Source organism: Heterodontus francisci, chromosome 4 (assembly GCF_036365525.1).
Source record: "Heterodontus francisci isolate sHetFra1 chromosome 4, sHetFra1.hap1, whole genome shotgun sequence".
NCBI classification, from domain to species: Eukaryota; Metazoa; Chordata; class Chondrichthyes; order Heterodontiformes; family Heterodontidae; genus Heterodontus; species Heterodontus francisci.
The window spans coordinates 138,738,100-138,758,942 of record NC_090374.1 but is presented as its reverse complement, the minus strand read 5'-3'; the positions used below and the strand labels follow the sequence as shown (position 1 = coordinate 138,758,942).

Genomic DNA, 20,843 nt, shown 5'->3' with positions numbered 1-20,843 from the left:
AGTATTGCCAGCATTATATTAATAGACTTAGAAGGCTGAACGTTGGCTCAGAGGCAGGGGTGAGTTGGGGGATAGGGTGGTAGCTGGGGAACTGTTTTGAGGTTGGGAAACCTGGAAAAATGGATTTTGCTCTGGTCCTGTCAAGTTTAACTGTTGACTGTCAGGTCGTTAGGCCTTTTGCAACAAACTACAGTCGGAGAGCGGAAAGGAGGGATCAGAGGCCGAGGAGGCATTTTGGGGAGAGCAAGAGGGTCAGTGTCAGGGGGAGATGAGAAGAGCCGCAGTGGGGGGACAGAATAGAACAGTCGGAGGGGGAGATTGGAAGGCTTGCAGCGGGTGGGTGAAGCAGGCAAATTGGATCCAGCAGGTAAGTGGGAAGAGACTTACCTCCTGGATCAAGGAGTCTTTGCCTCCCATTAGGCAAGTTCCAGGAAACCCTGCCGGACAGAGTTAAGTTTAAAATGATGGTTAATTTTGAGGTACACAGCCTCATCACAATATTTCAATGATCAGTCAGCGTCCTGCGAGTGAGTTGATTACCTGCCCCATCCAATCCTACCTGTGTTAAAATCGGATGTGGGCAGATTGGGCGCGGGTTTCAGATTTTTTTACATTTTGTATGTCACCCGACCCAAACCCACCTGTTTTTGGGGGTTAATATTTTTCCCAAGATCTTTCCCACTTAAACATTGAGATTACATTGGGCTGGTTGAAGTTTTCCATCTCACATTTACCTTTGTAATACTGTTTGTATTATTGGCCCTATAAGCTCTCTTTATTCACCTTTGATGAAAAATGCAATTTCCATAGGCAAAGTTATGCTTCCAATGATCAAGAAATTTGCTGCCTTAATGCATGCTGGTAATGGAAGCAACGTGTCACATGATTAATTAACCTTTTACTGAGCCATTTCACACCAGAAGCTATCCACTTTGCATTCCTGTTCTCTGTGAAAGGCAAATCACACTGTGTTATCAAACTATGTAGTTCGGGTTTAAGCTAATAAACAAATTTATTTACAAGAATTATAATTATACAGATGCAAATATAGAGATGGTAGAAGAGGAAGAAATATGCTCAACCTACATATTACTTTAAATTATATAAAAATTAACAGTGTCTGAAATCTCTCTATTGAATCTTTAATTGAGCATTTCATGATAAACATGTGGGACCTTTTTTTGTCTACGGAGTCACATTTCACTACTATGATGTGAAAAATAGTTGCCAGAATAGAACTAGGAATGAATGTAACAAAAATAATTCCTGTGTATTATATTATTCCTCTGAGTCTCCAAGGCAGAATACAACACACATAGTCTAAGAATTTATTTCCCTTAGGCAGGCACTTTGTTAATAATAAGTTTTCCTTTTCAGGTAGAAGAGTGTAAATTGCAGCCTTTTGGTTTGAGTTTGTATTCACTTTTGACACCCAACTTGGATGTCAAATAGTTTGATCTCCAGATCAGCCTTAGTGATGATTATGCAGCTGCAAACTTGACATGCAACAAGGATCTCAAAGAGAATCACTGATGTAATGAACATGTAATGGCTTCTCTCCAGGTGACCTTCCCTGATATTTTTCCTAAAGTAAGGCATGGAAAACTGGATACAAAATGCAAATTGTGGCCTAAATATTAATTTTTATAGCTTTAGCTCTTTTGCTTTTGTGCTTTGTACCATTATTTATAACACTTTGCAGCTTAAACAATGGATTGGCTAGAATTGGGATTCGAACATATGAATTACGAGCAGGAGTAAGACACTCAGCCCCTCGAGCCTGCTCCATCATTCAATAAGATCATGGATGATCTGATTGTAACCTCAACTCCACATTCCCACCTACCCCCAATAACCTTTCATCACCTTGCTTATCAAGAATCTATCTACCTCTGCCTTAAAAATATTCAAATACTCTGCTTACACCACCTTTTGAGGAAGAGAGTTCCAAAGACTCACGACCCTCAGAGAAAACATTTCTCCTCATTTCTGTCTTAAATGGGTGATCCCTATTTTTAAACAGTGACCCCTAGTTCTAGATTCTCCCACAAGAGGAAACATCCTTTCCACATCCACCCTGTCGAGACCCCTCAGAATCTTATATGTTTCAATCAAGTTGCCTCTTACTCTTCTAAACTCCAGTGGATACAAGCCTAGCCTGTCCAACCTTTCCTCATAAGACAACCTATCCAAACCAGCTATTAGTCTAGTAAATTTTCTCTGAACTGTTTCTAATGCATTTACATCCTTCCTTAAATAAGGAGGACAATACTATACACAGTGCTCCAGATGTGGTCTCACCAATGCCCTGTATAGCTGAAGCATAACCTCCCTACTTTTGTATTCAATGCCCCTCGCAATAAATGATATTCTATTAGCTTTCCTAATTACTTGCTGTAACTGCATCCTAATCACTAGGACACCCAGATCCCTCTGCATCTCAGAGCTCTGCAATCTCTTACTGTTTAGAAATTATGCCTTTTTATTGTTCCTGCCAAATTGGACAAGTTCATATTTTCCCATATTATACTCCATTTGCCAGATCTTTGCCCACTCGCTTAACCTATCTATATCCCTTTGGAGCCTCCTTATGTCCTCTTCGCAACTTACTCTCCTACCTATCTTTGTGTCGTCAGCAAACTTAGCAACCATACCTTCGGTCCCTTCATCCAAGTCATTTATATAAATTGTAAAAGTTGAGGCCCCAATCAATCCAGGTGCACCTCGCACTACATGCAACTGAAGAGACCAGCAGTAGGACCCCAGCAATTAGTCATCAGCCTCATTTCTTTATTACCGTTGAGCAGTAGGTGCCAGTCACAGTCCCAGAGACAGCTCACTGATAGTGAAGGGGCGGGGGAGACAGCAAGATCAGTTGGCTGGGACACCAGCTGATGACCTAAGGATTGGAAAGTAAATCAAGAAGGATGTGATCAGCAGCCACGTACACCGTTTTAATGTACAGTCTTAACAGCTGCATGTTTGATGAGTTTTTTTTTAAATTGTAAAGTTTTGATGGCAGCCTCCAGCAATGCCTTTTAAGGACTGTTGGTAAGGTTGTATATAGACTTGATAATCCTTTTTCATGACTACTTCTTCACCTATAGTTATCCTATCCATTTGTTCCACCTTCTTCCCTTGTACCCTTTTATTCTCACGAGTATACTCTTCTGTGAAAATCGAGGCAAAGCACTTCTTTTGCATCTCCTCCATTCCTTTATCCTCCATATGTATATTTTATTTATCGTCTATAATCTACCCTGCTCTTTATTTAACTATTTTTGCTTTAGATATGTTCATAAAATACCAAATCCTTTTATGTTGCCTATCAATTCTTATTTATTCTCTTCCTTAGCCTTGCTCATCTTTCTTGTTTGTCCCTTTAACTCCAAATTCAGCTTAATTTTCTTTATTATTAGCCTAAATATGTCTCTATTGCAAGTCTCATTTAAATTTTAATTTCTATATTTATCCAAGGAATTCCAGCTTTTTCTGCACCATCTTTTAGTTCTTGTCGGAATATGCTTTGTCTATACCCTAATTATCTCCTGTTTGAACATTGCCATTTGCTTTTGCATCATCCTGAGTGACAGTCTTTTCTTTATATTTCAAATGGGTTTTTCCCTTCAGTCAAGTACCTTTTACTTTTGTCAGCTTCCTCTCTTTTCAGTTTTTATATTGAACCAAATTATGCTATGCCTGTTATTTCCGACCCTGAGACCTGTCATGTCAGGTGCTCTGGGGTTCCTGTATCTTTCCTGAATGGATGGACTTGGGTTTGCACTTGCAAATGGTATGGTTCCAACATTGTTGGGGAAATGAGCGGGAAGAAACCATTTCCAGCCTAACCACCTCAATTTCCTCTACGTTCGCCCTTGAGTGCTCAAATACAAGAATGTCCCAAAAACCTACTGCTAGCTGCACTTTTCTATGTATTCATTGGATGTGGGCATCACTGTCAAGGCCAGCGTTTATTGCCCATTCCTCATTGCACATGAGAAGATGGTGGTGAGCTACCTTCTTGAACTGTTACAGTCAAGGAATTTGACCCAGTAATGATGAAGGAATGGCTAGTTAGGTCGATTGTGTGACTTGGGGGGGAACTTGGAGGTGGAGGTAGAGGTGTTCTCAAAACCTGCTGCCCTTGTCGTTCTATGTGTGAGGTCACAGGTTTGGAAGGTGCTATTGAAGATGCCTTAGTGAGTTGTTGCAGTGCATTTTGTGGTTCACATTGCATCACAGTGCACTAGTCGTGGAGGGAGTGAATGTTCAAGGTAGTGGATGGGGTGCCAACCAAGTGGGCTGCTTTGCTTTGGTGTTGAGCTTCTTGAGTGTTGTTGGACCTGCACTCATCCAAGCAAGTGGAGAGTATTGCATCACAGTCCTAATTTGTGCCTTGTAGATGGAGGGCAGGCTTTGGGTTTCAGGAGGTGAGTTACTCGCCTCAGAATTCCCAGCCTTTGACCTGCTCTTGTAGCCACGATATTTATGTGGCTGGTCCAGTTCAGTTACTGGTCAATGGTGACCTCCAGGATGTTGATGCTGGGAATTCAGCAGTGGTAGTACCCTTAAATGCCAAGGGGAGGTAGTTAGAGTCTCTCTCATTGAGAATGGTCATTACCTGGCACTTGTATGGCAGGACTGTTACTTACCACTTATCAGCCTAAACCTGAATGTTGTCCAGGTCTTTCTGTGTGTGGTCGTCGACTGTTGCATTATCTGAGGGGTTGCAAATGGAACTGAGCACTGTGTAGCCATCAGCAAACATCGCCGCTTCTAACCTTATGTTTGAAGGAAGGCTATGGAAGGCTATGAAGCCTAGGGCAGTATCCTGAGGAACCCCTGCAGAAATGTCCTGGGGCTGAAATGATTGGCCTCCAGCAACCACAACCATTTTTCTTTGTGCTTGGTATGACTCCAATCAGTGGAGAGTTTTTCCCCGATTCTCATTGACTTCAATTTTACTAGGGCTTCTTGATGCCGCACTTAGTCAAATGCTGCCTTGATGTCAAGGGCAGTCACTCTCACCTCACTTTTGGAATTCAGTTCTTTTGTCCATGTTTAGAGTAAGGCTGTAATGAGGTCTGGAGCCAAGTGTTCCTGGCCGAACCCAAACTGAGCATTGTGGAGCAGATTATTTGTAAGTGCTGTTTGATAGCACTGTCAACAAGACCTTTCATCACTTTGCTAGTGATTGAGTGTAGTCTGATGGGGTGGTAATCAGCTGGATTGGCTTTGTTCTGCTTTTCGTGGACGTACCAGGGTAACCGGAGTTCTGATGAAGGGTCACTAATCTGAAACGTTAACTCTGATTCTCTCTCCACAGATGCTGCCAGACCTGCTGAATATTTCCAGCATTTCTTGTTTTTATTTTAATTTTCCACTTGGTCAGGTAGATGCCAGTATTATAACTGTACTGGATCAGCTTGGCTAGAGGTATGCAGCACATGTCTTCAGCAGTGTAGCTGGGATATTGTCTGAGACCATAGCCTTTGCTGTATCCAGTGCGCTCAGCTGTTTCTTGATATTACATGAACATACAAATTAGGAGCAGGCATCGGCCATTCAGCCCCTTTGTGCCTGCTCCACCTTTCAATAAGACCAAGGCTGATCTGATTGTGGCCTCAACTGCCCTTTGCCACCTACCCCCCGAGATTGAGGAATAAATATTGGCCCAGACACCGGAGTTAACGCTCCTGCTCTTTGAAATAGTGCATTGGAATCGTTTATATCTGCCTGAGAGAGCAGATGGGGCCTCAGTTTAATATCTTATCAAAAGACAACACCTCCAATACTGCAGCACTCCCCTGGTATCAGCCTACATTGTTGTGCTCAAGTCCTAGATTGGGACTTGAACCTAAAACCTTCTGACGTGGAGGCAAAGGTGCTACCAACTGAGCCACAGCTGACTCATGCAATGAATTGAATTGGCTGAAGGCTTCTGTGATGGTGAGTGCCTCAGGAGAAGGCCAGCATAGATCGTCCTCTAGGCACTTCTGGCTGAAGATGGTTGCAAACGCTTCGGTCTTGTCTTTTGCATCACATACTGGATTCCACCATCACTGAAGATGCAGCTGGTCATGGCTCTTCTCCTTCCGTTAGTTGTTCAATTGTCCACCACCATTCACGACTGGGCATAGCAGGACTGCAGAGCTTTGATCTGATCCATTGGTTGTGGGATTGCTTAGCTCTGTCTATAGCATGCTGATTCTGCTATTTAGCATGCATATAGTCCTGTTTTGTAGCTTCACGAGGTTTGCATGTCTGGCACATTAGGCATGTCCGCTGCTTTAAGGGTTGGGGTTGGGACGGGGAGGAGTGAGGGAGCACAATCAACATTGCCATGCAGATGAATCAGGGTCTGAACCTGACTCTGCAGTATAATGGAGTGTAACACCTTGGAACAATAACCTAAGTGGAGGGCATCAAAACAAGGCATTCAAATAATATGATACATAAAGTATGAAGAAGCAGAAACATTCGTGCATCTAACACTTTTTTAAAATACAAACTAGTTGACCCCCCGAGATGAATAAATAGAATTTAGTAGGCATTACCTGCTCTCCTCTGATTCTGGTCATGAGTCTTCGGCTTGTCTGAGGCCAGGTCTTGAACTTAGTTAACATTTCCATTAGAACTTTAATTTTAAATATTTATGGTTGTTTAGTTCCAAATGGTTGAGTTATTCCAACGTACTTGGTTTTGTTTTTAGTTTTAGTGTATAAATGTAACTGGCTGATGTAATTGGCGACACTTGTGACCAATATTAGCAATAGATTAAACCAGACAAATCAAAAAGCAATTTGAAGCACTGCTCTCATACAACTGTGCAATCACACAGATACAGAAAATTGCCATTGTTATTTGGATAAATAGATACTCATTTAACAAAGAACTTAGTTTCATACGAACATACAAATTAGGAGCAGGAGTAGGCCACTCGACCCCTCAAGCCTGCTCCGCCATTCAATAAATTCATGGCTGAACTGATAACTCCACATTACCACCCACCCCTGATAATCATCCACCCCTTGCTTATCAAGAATCTGTCTACCTCTGCCTTAAAAATATTCAAAGACTCTTCTTCCACCGCCTTTTGAGGAAGAGAATTCCAAAGAGTCACGACCCTCAGAGAAAGAATTTCTCCTCATCTCTGTCTTAAATGGGCAACCCCTTATTTTTAAACAGTGACCCCCAGTTCGAGATTCTCCCACAAGGGAAAACTTCCTTTCCACATCCACCCTGTCAAGACCCCTTATATGGGTCCCCTCAAGGATCTTATATGTTTCAATCAAGTTGCCTCTTACTCTTCTAAATTCCAGCAGATACAAGCCTAGCCTGTCCAGTCTTTCCTCGTAAGACAGCCCACCCATTCGAGGTATTAGTCTAGTAAACCTTCTCTGTACTGCATCCAAAGCATTTACATCCTTCCTTAAATAAGGAGACCAATGCTGTACACAATACTCCAGATGTGGTCTCACCAATGCCCTGTATAGCTGAACCTCCCTACTTTTGTATTCAATTCTCCTTGCGATAAATGATAACATTCGATTAGCTTTGTTAATTACGTGCTGTACCTGCATACTAGCCTTTTGCGATTCATACACTAGGACTCCCAGATCCCTTTGCATCTCAGAGCTCCACAGTCTCTCACCATTTAGATAATATGCTTCTTTTTCATTCTTCCTGCCAAAGTGGACAATTTCACACTCTCCCACATTATACTCCATTTGCCAGGTCTTTGTCCACTCACTTAACCTATTCATATCCCTTTGTAGCCTCCTTATGTCCTCTTCGCAAGTTACTTTCCCACCTATCTTTGTGTCATCAACAAATTTAGCAACCATACCTTCAGTCCCTTCATCTAAGTCATTTATATAAATTGTCAAAAGTTGAGGCCCCAGCTCAAATTTAAAAAGTAATGTCCTGATAGTGATTCATTTGTATGCCACTTTACCAGGTTTGTAAGTATAGGTATGCCAGGTCACGATCAGTATAGCAATGACATATAATTACTGATCATAATAAGCACAATTACTAATTATGTCTGCCACAACTGAAAAATGTAAGCTTCATTAACAGTTAATTTATAGTTTGAGAAAAAAAATTCATATCAGCGTAGTTTGCAAGATCATAGATTTAACTTGCTTGAATTTGCCAGCAGCCTTGTTGACAGCTCCGAAGCAAACCTTTTTGAGAAAGTTGCCCCAGGATCAACCTGTACATAAGTTGAAAGCATGCTATTATTTAGGATATACGACATGTTTTTCATTTATTCGCACAATGCTGTTGCGAGTTACTTCACAATATTTTGAAATATTCCGTTGCAAGACTAATATTTATTTTTATGTATACTTTAGGGAACCCTGGGTTTGGACCACAATGCAAAGCAATTGGGAAAGTCACCAGCAACAATCTAGTGGTTACAAGCAGTCCCATGACAGTCCAGAGAACAGGACTTCTGTCAAACCAGGCAATTGTCCACAGCAACCATCTTAATCGGACCATATATCGTCAGATGCACCCAAATCTAAACATTCCTGCTTCAGATACAAGGTCTTGTAATGTTTTTGTTTTTCTTAATTTGTTGATTTAGTTGACCTTTTGATTCCAGTTTCTAATCCTGAACCACTATTAGATCTCTAGTATTTACAAAGTTTCAAATCAGAAGCATGGATTTGAGAAAGGGGCAATGAAACCATTAACTGAGCAAAACAAGAAGATATGAAATTGCTGCATTTTATATATTGGCATTTTAGGGAACATCTCACTAAATCAGGATAGTACATCTGGTTCATTGGGTAAAACTTTAATCAGCTGCAAATTTTTAACATTTTTGGAGACTTGCCCAAACATGGAGAACATCATTCGCCCTTCCTAATTTTAGGCCATCCAAGTAAATTGGGCCCATAACAAAATCAGTTACCTTTTACATCAATTCACTCTTTTCAGTTCTGCACATTCATTTAAAATGCATATTGCTGGGATTTGCCACTTTTGCTTTTATGATTTTGATTGGCAATTTAGTATTGGATTTAAACATTTGTTTTAGTTTTCATGTAGTGGTATCTGCATAATATTTCGTACATTATTTGATCCTGGCATTTGCACAAAACTCTTTTTACAGAATCCTTTTGCAGCAACCATGGGAATGCCATTTGGTATTCCAGTGTCAATGCTGGATTTGGAAAAGGAAGAATTTATGCACTGCAGGTGCCTCATGCCCACTCATCCGGGTCCCTTGAGCCATGTCTTTCGATGTAGGCACACCTACTTAAACTTTGATAGGGAACTGTCACTAAGTTACACCCTCTCCTCAAGCCTGACCTCCTGAAAAGTTCCACTACATTGACAGCCCTATCTGAAGCTATGACTGTTACTACAGTATTAATTTTATTATAAGACTGAATCCTTCCAAGCTAATACCAGTAACACTATCCACATCAGTCGGTTTTCACTCCAGCAGTGCATAAAACAAGTAACAGACTCTCAATTGCCAAGGAAATACTTTTGTAAATTTTCTCAAGGAATGAAAGCAACAGGATAATATTGTATAACTGTCCAAAGGTTACAGCCTTATTAATAGTGTGCTTAATGTCCCTAGAGCTCTGAGCAATAATACATAGCAAATTATCACTAGTAAAGGTTTTATTCCATTAATATCCAGGTGGTGTTAGAACAGTTTGATGGAAGTGAAGGAGCCATCACCTGGCCATAGCCACAAAACAGTCATTTTGCACCAGTCCATTATACCACCATTATTTTAGGGAACAGACATACTGGATGACTGATTGTTAGAGGACCAAGGACATACTTGGCAAAAAAAAATCCCTGTTGAGAAACCAGGAACAGATGCAGAATGCAGATACAATAAAATCATTCCGCCACCCAAATTCTGGTGAAACATGCTGAAGTAGACATTCTGTTTGGACAGATCAGGGGAATACTGCTCCAAAGCCCTGATAAGATGCAGGCAATTATCTGCATCAGTTTATGTTGCACAATTGCACCCTGCAGAGAGATGTAATTTTGCAGCAGGGGAGGCAGCCTGAGGCCTTGGTAGACATAGAGGAGGAGGAAGGAGAAGAAATAATTGGTCATGATGTGTAACCAGGGAGACTATCCGGATTGAATTTCCTTCCATTCAGTTTTCAACCGACCAGCTGTCCAATAGTGCTTAGTATGGCAGGAGGCCTGGTCCATTTTGAGCACAGCACTTCCTTAACATATAGCTGATATGCTGCTGACTGAAAATGAGTGCCCCAAGTTCTTAGTCTGTAAAAGTGTAGAACCTGGGGTGGTCCATAATAAATGTTGAATATTAAGTTCACTAAAACTCCGAGGTAACTTTCAATTTCACCCTTAGTTATTTTAACACCACCGACTGATACATGTGTCACTTATTTTCCCTTCCTATGGACAGTACCTTACACTTAGCAAATGAAATTAATATGTTATTCTGTTGACCTGTGTAAAATACACTTTACTGCTTAATCTGTGTTCAAAGCATTCATGTATTATTTGTGAGCAGTTATACTGTAGGCATCATTTGAAAATGATGCCTGATTTAAAAGCAGTTTGAGTTGACACCACTAATTTATACTCCTGGCTCCACACCATTCTCATATCAGAAGAGTACTCTTGCCTGCTTAGAGACAGCTGTAGCATTCTCCTAACTGCAACCAAATGCTGGTGAAATTTTTAAAATCACCAAAGAGAGATGAATGTCACTTTGATTTTAAAAGGTCTTGGTTGCAGTTATACTGTTAACTGTTTGAAGCCCAAGTTATGTGAGACTACTTCTGTCACACCCAAAACAAGCAGGAAGTGCAAAATGTGCAGTGCAATATAGATCTCAATATCAAATCCTAGTAAGATTTATTTTTGCATCAAATTGGCACCTTTTATTAAACTATAAATTTGAGCTATTAAATTCACACAGCAACTTAGACAATGCAGACTGGGTGGTTTTTTACAGTTCCTGCCAATCTACTTTCATGAATTATTCAAAGATCTAGTTGATCCATTACTCTTTTGTACAGTACTTTTCAGTTACTTCAGTCCATTTATGGTTAGAATTTTCAGTTGATTCATCCTTTGAAAATCACAGACAATAAGGAGGTCATTCATAACTGTTATCTTTTTCAGAGAGTACGGAATGTACTTTTTTACCTTACTTCCCCATCCAGACTTGTGCACAAGTCCATGGGCCATTACATGTCTTTTCTCTCCTCCCTTGCCCAAGTACTCATTGTACTTCAGGGAAAATGACAATTATTTGTGGCCCTTTTGAAATTAGTGGGGTGTTCAGCCAAAGGAGAAAAATGTGAAATTCCTTCTTAGAATATATTATGTGCAATATATTATATATATATATGTATATATATATATATATATATATTATTTCTCTGTATTCAGTTTTGGCCTGCAGCACTTGTAAAACGCAGTTTTCTCAAAAATATACTTAAAAGTCAAATATGAAAAATATCCTAACAATTGTAAACCTTTGCTCTACCAAGTTACTTAAACAATAGCAAAATACATGTAACCATTTCCTTGCCAAGTCAAAGAATATTCTTTGTGGATGAAAGCTTTAGATATTTAATTAATGGCAATTGTAATCAAAATAATGGAGTGAATTTTCCTCATCGGAGAGGAGTAGCAGAGGGAGCGGAACTTCTACTCCTCTGACTCCATTGCAATCCTAACCCACTTTTCTTGGTGGGGGGCTATTGGCCATTCAGGGCTAGCTGCTAATGGAATTCCCACAAACTAGAGCAAACACACCAGGGCCAAAGAGAGAAATGGAGTGAGCATACCACTGTTGCACTAGGTGATGAAGGATCTTAAAAGAGGCCAGAAGAAACAAGAGGTCTGCAATAATCACTGCTTTACGACCAAATTTGAGGGAGAGGAGGCCTTTGCTTGCTCCTTATGCCACTGTCCAACACCTGCCACTAGGCAATAAGAGGGGCGTATGGAATGGAAATAGGCCAAGTGACTTAGCCAAGAGGAAGTCAGATGGGAACCCTCCAACCATATTTCTATATGTTGGGTGGGGAAGGGGTGGCTGTCAGTGGTCCTGGCTAGGGTAAGGAAATCCAAGGTCAGGTCATTTTCTCACCACTTCTGCCACTATTCCACACAGTTTGAGGTGGGCTTTGGGGTGGGGTGGGGGAGGGGGTTTAGTGGAGGAAAATCCAACCCAACAAGCCCTTGTGAATCAAAACATTTCTCATAATTTTGTTGCAAATGCATATTTTGCATCAGCAGAAAAATATATTAGTATTCTACAATGTAAGTTCAAGGCCTTCATGAATAATGAATAAAGACATCTTCATTCTTTTTTTAAAGTACTTCATGCTATATGACATGCCACTATCTTTAGCTTTGGCAACTTCTAATGATTTGCAAGTGATTAAATGAAAAAAGAGGCTGGGTTTTGTGGAGGAAGCAGGGCTGCCAACGCCAGTCCGAAAAGACTGGGGTGGGGGGGGTGGGTGGGTATGGTGGTGGGGGAGGATACCCCACCTCAACGTTTTCGTGCCCCCCGACCCCCGAAGCGATTCTATGGTGTTTTGAAGCTTAAGTGTCCTGTGCCGGGATCCCTGTCTCTTTCAAGACAGGAATCCTGCCTCCAGGAGCTGCCGGCCAATCACAGGGCAGGTAGTTCAGCAGTATGGGCAGCACCCCAGGAGCCACCACTGCAAGTGGGGGATGGGAGGGTAGGCGTGAAGTCCAGGGGGAGGGGGGGCCATGGAGTTGTAGGTTTTGCCAGCGGGGTCCTCCATGGGCCACAGATTGCCCCTGAAGGAGATACCACACCTCCCCAGCAAGCCCGCAGGGAGTGCACCTCGGTTTACAAGGTGCCCTCTCCACGTAGCAGAGGCACATTGATTCCAGCAGTGGTGGGAAGTGGTCCTTAAGTGGCCATTAACAGGCCACTAAGGGCCTCAATTGGCCTCTGGGTAGGAAGGCTGTCATCAGCCAGGTCTGCCCCAGGCAAAATTGCTTGGCAATGGAGTGGCGATGGGGCACCGCCCCCGCTACCTGTCGCAATTCTATGGCACCGACTCAGCCTCAGGGGCCCATAAAATCCAGCTGAAGAAGTTGATTAGTTCCCTTAAAGGGCGGCACAGTGGTTAGCACCACAGCCTCACAACTCCAGCGACCCGGGTTCAGTTCTGGTTTCTGCCTGTGTGGAGTTTGCAAGTTCTCCCTTTGATCGTGTGGGTTTCCTCCCACATGCCAAAGACTCGTGGGTTGATAGGTAAATTGGCCATTGTAAAAAATTGCCCCTTGTGTAGGTAGGTGGTAGGAGAATTGAGGGAAGGTGGAGATATGAGAGGGAAAAATGGGATTAATGTAGGATTAGTATAAATGGGTGGTTGATGGTCAGCATGGACTCGGTGGGCCAAAGGGCCTGTTTCAGTGCTGTATCTCTCTATGACTGTTGTGGCATAATGTTTACTGTGGAGATAATGGAACCGATTGTCCTCACCTGACCTGACCCAACCCAATCCACCTGGGTGTAAAAGTAGGCAAACATGTGGTCTACACCAGACCTAGCCTGAACCTACCAGTAATTGTAGGTTCAGAGTATTTGCTTTGCACACCAAGGATGTGCTTCTCTCGCGTCTGGAAACAGGGTGGAAATCCAACCATTGCTACATGCCTGATGCATCTGTCATGATAATAATGGCTGCTGTCCAAAAAAATCAGCTGGATAGTCTCCAGCTGCAAAGATGTTTTGGGGTCCTGCAAAAGAAATGTTCACTTATCTTTCTGTAGTTCCATCTTCTTGCTGTTTTCCCTCTCAGAACCATCAATATAAGTGGGGCTGTGCACAGGGCCTAAGGATCAGTTGATCTCGGTGCTGCTGAAAATGTCTTCTCATTTCCTCTTGGGGCACCTTGAAATTGGCCCTAACATCTGTTCATGTTAAAGTCAGCAATAGATGTTGGAGAATATCAGTTCTCCTGCACTGTAGAAAGCAAGCAGAAGGTTAAACATTACATAACAAGCTATTTTCTTGATATTCCAAAGATATCAATTTTGTTCTGAGGGTTTCTGATTAATTGAATAATTTATTAACAGCATGTTTATGTAAACTTTACAGGCCCAAAAAGACTCTGCTTCAGCACAAACAAGGAAGAGCAGGAATCCTGCTCCGTTGCTGATCTCACCAGAATATCCAGAGTCAGGGCTTGGTCATCTTAATTAAATATTTTCCTGCACATCTCCGTCAGTATGGGCAGATCCTGGGTCCCCATCAGAAAAGGTGGTGAGGAAGGTGTAGCATCAGGTAGCCACATGCACGTACCGCTAGCAGACGCCCTCACAAAGCTCCTTTTTGTAAGACAGCCAATGTTAACAAATTGTAACGCTCACTTATGGGGCCTTCCAACCCTTGACCTCAGCCAGGAGATACTGATGCGCCTGGGCCCAAAGAAGATACAGGCCCTAAATCTACAATGCAAGCTATTTGACAATATCAATATAAAAAAATATATAATATATATATATCTCAATGATTTATTACTTAGTTATTCTAATGTAATTTTATTTTTTAATTATATTAGCAATCGGCATTTTGAGCCATAGCAATAAAATATTATGTCTTAAAGTGTGCTCATTGTTCTTTTAAACTGAGCCGCTATTGTAATTTATAAAAGTTCACTGTTTGATCGTAAAGCAACCCTCAGGACAGAGCCTCCAAGTTTAGCTGATTTTTTTGGGTTATCCATTGACAGAATGAAAGCAAATGGTTATCTTGGGGGAAACAAAATCAAAATTTATGTACCTTGAAGTCACATGACAGCAAAAAACAAAGCCAGTATATTGTTTTTAGCTGTGCCTCCGACACTTGCTCAGCTAATTATAATTTTTTACTGAATTTACTAATCCATGGAGGAATTTCAAAAATTTCTAAGGTAAGGTGATTTAGTGATATACAGACATGCTCAAGGGCAACCTGTGAACATATTTCCCTGGGTCATTTGTAAACTTTATTCTTTGCCTATATAAGATTGGTAGTTGGAATGTCTGTGGCTTTGATGTTATCCACATTTTCCCCAATTGAAATTCAGCAGAACTTTTGTCCATATATGTGTACATGCATACGTGTACTGATGTAAAAACTTCTTCCAACAAGCTACTAGTTCTGCACTGCATCCTAATTTCAGGATTAGAAAACATGGTGCAGAGCTTTGATTTCTTTGTCACGCTCTAAATATGTGATATCTATTTTTGTGTCACTGTGATGGAAACCATCCTGCAACTGTGTGTAAATCGTCTCATTATCATTTATTTGCTGTGATGCAATGATGCTCGTGATATTCAAATAAAAAGTTATTTCCAGAGCATCTGCATTTGGAAACATCTAAGGGTTGATTTTATGAATTCATACATCATGAGCACATATTGGAAATTCAGCTGTGGAGATCAGTAATCCCAGCAGGATTTTCTGTCCATTAACATTGTGGAGCATGCTGACATCCATATCCCTTTAATGATTGTGGTTCATGGACTCATGAATAGACTAGAGTAGTCTGAACACCCAGAGTACAAAGCTTCAGGTCAGGAGTAAAATTTACTTAATGTTGTGTCATTGTCACCATCAATCCACTGAAAGAGATATTGAATTTTGCCTGTAGTAAAACAAAGTGGGGTAGTATCAGGTGATAGTGATAAGTTATGTACTTACTCTTTTTCTTCCATATTCCCCTCTGTCATATTCATATTACATTACTACATTACGCACATTTAGGGCAGAATTGAATGTGGCTGTTTAAAGCGGGAATAGTGGTGTCGGGGGACGGACAATCATGTCGGAGCTGTCCGCCCGGAAATCCAGCATCGTGATGTCGGTTCCGGATTTTGTCAGTGGCGGGAAAGCACCAAGGCAGCATTGCTGCCCTGGTGTGACGGGAAGCTATTTTAAATTACTGAGCAGTTGTTTTTAATGCATTTACATCTAATTATACTGGATTTAATGTTTGGCTCTTGATGTAGTGAATGATGGGTGGCACTCAGGTGCATTTGGGTTGATGACATTTAAAACATGGCGGCACCAAGGTGAGAGACTTCATTGCCATGTAGGAGTGGCAGCCCTGAGCATTGCTGCATAGGGGAAGTTGGGGGGTGGTGGTGGTGTTCAGAGGTCCTTGTCACACTCTGATGCTGTGTGCTCTGCAGGGGGTTCTTGGGGGCTCTGGAAGGTTTTTTGTGGGTTTGCCGGGTGCTGTATTGGGTTACAAAACTGCTGTGAGATGTTTGATTGCTCATACCACTGGAAGAGAGAGTCAGCTATCAGCAAGGGTGGGCAGTGAAGGCCATCAGGGACTCCACTGGGAGAGTTGTCAAAAGCTTAGTTGCCAAGACAGGGTCGTCTCTGCATTGACAGTGATCTGCAGCACTACTGGTTACCTGGCATGGGTCTCAAACACCCTGTCTTTTTGGAGCCCCATGGCGTGATGCAGCACCTCCTATGGAGGGAGGGCCAAGAAGCAGCAGCAGCTGACCATGAAGCTGCACGATGAGAGCAACAGCAGCCAACCATGCCGGGAAGGGCCCACCTATGCCAGGGAGTGTACCAGACTCGAATAAGCTACCTCCAAATGTCCGAGTGCCATTGTCGATGAAGACTAGATCTCTCCAGGGGGGCATCACCCACTTAGGTGCCATGCTACAGAATGAGTTGCCACCTCTGGGATTTGGGGGTCACCCTATGCCAGAGGCCCTGAGGATCATCCTGGCACTAAAATTCTATTCATCTGGATGTTTCTTTCCAGGGATCCACTTGGGACATGTGTGGAGTCTCCCAGGCAGCAGCCCACCACTGCATCGAGGAGGTGACCAATATCCTGTTCAAGAGACCCAGCAACTATGTGCACTACTGGACCAACCCTGATAGGCAGAGAGAGCCATGGGGTTTGGGGCCATCGCTAGATTTCCACGGATGGTAGGTGTGATAGATTGCACACATGTGACCATTTAGCCTCCTACAGAGCAGCCAGCTGCCTTCATCAGCAGGAAGGGCTTCCATTTCAATCAATGTTCAACTGGTCTGCAAACACAAAGTGTTTCCTGCAGGTGTGTGCTGTGCCCGCTTCCCAGGAGCAGCCACAACGCTTACATATTTCAACAGTCCCATGTGTCGCAGTTTTTCAGGCCCCCCTGCTTACCTTCAGAGGTGGGATGCTTGGGGCAAGGGCTACCATTTGATGTTTTTGTTTCTTATGCCTATGAAGAACACTTGCAATGCAACGAAGGAGAGTTATAAAAATTGCCACAGCTCCACTCAAGCGACCTTTGGGCTACAGAAGATGAAATTCTGCTGCCTCGATTAATCTGGTGGAGCCTTGCAGTATGCCCCCAATGAGGGTCTCACGTATCATGGTGGTCTGCTGTACTCTGCACAATCCAGCACTGTAAAGGGGGGAGGCCTTACATGATGATGAGATGCATGAGCAACACCCCTCCACCGCCGAGGAGGATGCAGAGGAGGGAGAGGAGAAAGCAGCACTGGATAGTGAAGACCTTGCACCGGAGGCCAGACAGATTGAGTGCCAAGGAGGCAACAGCCAAACTCAATCACCAGCTTCCAGCCACCCTGATGTCCACTCACAGGGAACCCAATAAAGACTCATCTTAATAAATGTAGTCGCCTCCTTTCCATTTGTGTTCCCTGACTTGCAACTAGCTACAATCTACGCTATTGCCCATTGGAGAACGTATGTTAATAAGGTCTGTGGTCACATTGACATTGCACTAAGGGGGAAGTTGAGAGTTCACGATTAAGGCATAATGGAAAATGACTTTCTGACAATGATCGCTAATGATTTGAACAAAAGATCTTTTAATTAATCAATACATGTAACATTTCTTATTCTGTGAATCCCTAAGTGTGGCTAGGTGGTTTTCTTAATACATTTTCGAGTGCTCCTATGTAGTATGATCCCTGTGACAGCAGGTGGGTTGGAGGCAGTCTGCTGATCAGGCTGCCCCTTGGCCTGTGATGAATGCAGCAGCCGTCCTTTGTTTGCCTGAGGCCTGGCAGGCCCCAGCTGTCTGAGGGTGTCCTGCACTAGTGCAGGACTCTCCTCAGGCATCATGGCTGCTGGAGCTGGGCCGAGGAGCTGCTGTCCACACTCAGACTGCCCTGGTGTGCAGGTCTGCCCACATCTGTGGGATCTGGCTCTTCATGAGCTCTTGATGGATCCATGGCAGGATGGACTCCTCCATTGTCTGCTCATGGCTGTGCATGGCCTCTGGCATCTCTGCCAGATGTTGCCTTACCTCTCTCTGCAACTCTAGCATGCTCTGCACTGTCGAGACCAGAGGCTTGTCATCAGCCTGGGGCTCAGCATGGGCCTGGCCACCCACAGTCCCCCGACTGACAGAGACCTTGGCCGTCTCAGCCTCAGCCAGCCGCCCTGGGTCCCTGCCAATTCCAAGGCTGCTTCTTGGCTGGGGTGAGAGGATACAGATCCGGAACTCCTCCACCTGTCCAGGCCATCTCCCTCCTGATGTGGGCCCTCTTGTCCTGCAAGAGGAAGCATGAAGATAGTAAGAATCTGCAGAGAGATCAACAGGACAGTTCTGCTAGTGTCAGCCCATTGTCCCGTACTGGAGAATCTGATGTATCTCATGCTGCCACCCACTATCATGGGAGTTAAGAGGGGTGAGCTATGAAGGGGATGCAGCCATGCATTTGTCAGGATGAGGTGATGTCCTAGCCCCTCTGCCATTGTTGTGGTAGGCCTTTTTCGGCACTACTCCCAGTTCTGGGGGTAATCCCACAGCTGCTGACCTCCTCAGCGATCTCCACCCAGGCTAGCTTGGTCAGGTGGGAGGATCTCCTTGAATCACGGGGAAAGAGAATGCTCCACCTTTACCTTGCAGCCAGGAGAAGAATCTACAGGGTGGTATCACTGAACCTTGGGGCCACCCTGTGTGGGGGGGGGCGGGGTGGTCCTGGAATCAATCCAGTAATGTTATCAGCTGCACGAAGCTGCCAATAACTCTAAGGCAGGAGTGAATGCAAGGCTGGCAGGCTTTTAAGTATGGTGCCAGCACCTGCTCCATAGTCATCTGACACCTTAATCAGCAACTCGAATCCTGCCCCTGTCACGTGAGGACTGCGTCTCCAGTATACAAAATGGCTGCCCGCTGAGTGATTACGGTGGGGCGGCTGTCCACATGATAGATGGGAATGGTGCCCATTTCCAGGCCCACTGTTGGGACTGGAGGCTGGTTCATTAAATCCAGCCCTTACTGTTTTGACATGATATCATAGATGGTTCTGGATTTGCTCATCATCAAATTTACATATGAACTTGCATATTCATGAATAACTAATGTCATAGTGAGTACTTTCCCAGCTCACAAATTTTAAAAAGTAGAATTTTAAAATATGTTTTATCATAAGATTAAAATATCTTTCAACGTTTTGGTTCTGAAATGCAGCTAGTATTACAATGTATAACTTCTAAATCCAAAGATTGCCTGAGTAACAAGGCACATAAGAACTATGTATCTAATTGTTAAAAATGCACCAATTTACTTTAATTAACATGCCCTCGTACTGCAGTGATGTTCAGGTTAAGTTCCAGGCAAAGATTAGAATTCAATTCAATTTTAGATGACTCGGATTTAGACTTATTTGTAAAGATATCTGTTTCTTACCCACTTTAAAAGCTTCAAACTTACATGGCTTACTAAGTAAACACTTTCTTGATGGCTCAGTTGGTTAAGACCATAAGAATCCCAGGTTAATCATTGATCTGTTCCGAGTTAATTAATCTCAGTCCGGTAAGGACATTTCAGTTGACATCAGTGCCACTACTGAGGGAATGGGACATTGTCCTTGATTCCTCCTTAACATTGAAAGCCAGCAATCCCTGCATATGGGTGGAGGTTGGCTATAATGCTGGGCAACAGTCCAATGGACTGCCATCACACAGTTTCTAGATTGATTCATAAAGAATGATCTTTGAATGGGGTATCAAAGAATACCTGATACCTGTGAAATTAAACCCCAGTAAGAAAAGAAAGATTTGCATTTAGATAGCACCTTTCACAACCACAGAACATCCAAAAACACTTTACAGCCAATGAAGTACTTTTGAAGTGTAGTCATTGTTGTAATGTAGGAAATGCAGCTGTCAATTTGCACACAGTAAGCTGCCACAACAGTAATGTGATGATGACCAGATAATCTGTTTTTGTGATGTTGATTGAGGGATAAATATTAACTCGGCCACTGGGGATAACTTCCCTACTCGTCAAAATAGTGCCATGAGATTTTTCATATCCATCTGAGAGGGAAGATAGGGCCTCATTTTAATGTCTCATCTGAAAGGCAGCACCTGCAATAATACATTACTCCCTCAATACTGCATTGGACTGTCAGCCTAGTTTTTTTTACTCAAATTCTGGAGTGGGACTTGAACCTACAACTTTTCTGGCTCAGAGGGAAAAGTGCTACCAACTAAACCATGGATGCCACTAAAAACAATAAACAGCCAATACCTTTAGAAGAGGTGAGTATTGGGGGTGGGGGGGGGGGGTTTGCTAGTAGTATTGGAGATTAGCAGAAAATATCAGGAGGCTTTGGTGTTAACACAAAATGCAGGCTATTTTCTTTTCCATTGAGTTGGCTGATATCTTGTATGGGCCTTAGTAAATTTTGCTGCTGTTTGGCTGTCGCACACATAAACAATGTGATATTGATGGTATTGTGTCATGAAAAAAGCCTAAAAAAGTCAGGAAATGTGAGGGCTGTGGTTTTATTGTGGGGATAAAAGGCTAATCAGTATGCTGCACTTTGCAGTTTCAAA

The 20,843-nt window shown here is 42.8% G+C and overlaps 1 protein-coding gene across 2 annotated transcripts in view; it reads left to right on the top strand.

The window, feature by feature from the left end:
* Positions 1–20,843, top strand: part of LOC137369267 (zinc finger protein GLIS3-like) — a 927,786-nt gene that overhangs the window by 257,349 nt on the left and 649,594 nt on the right. For both annotated transcript variants that reach the window (XM_068030232.1, XM_068030233.1), the window contains exon 3: positions 8,361–8,556. In XM_068030232.1, the coding sequence (XP_067886333.1) occupies positions 8,361–8,556 (196 nt within the window). The remainder of the gene's footprint in view (positions 1–8,360; positions 8,557–20,843) is intronic.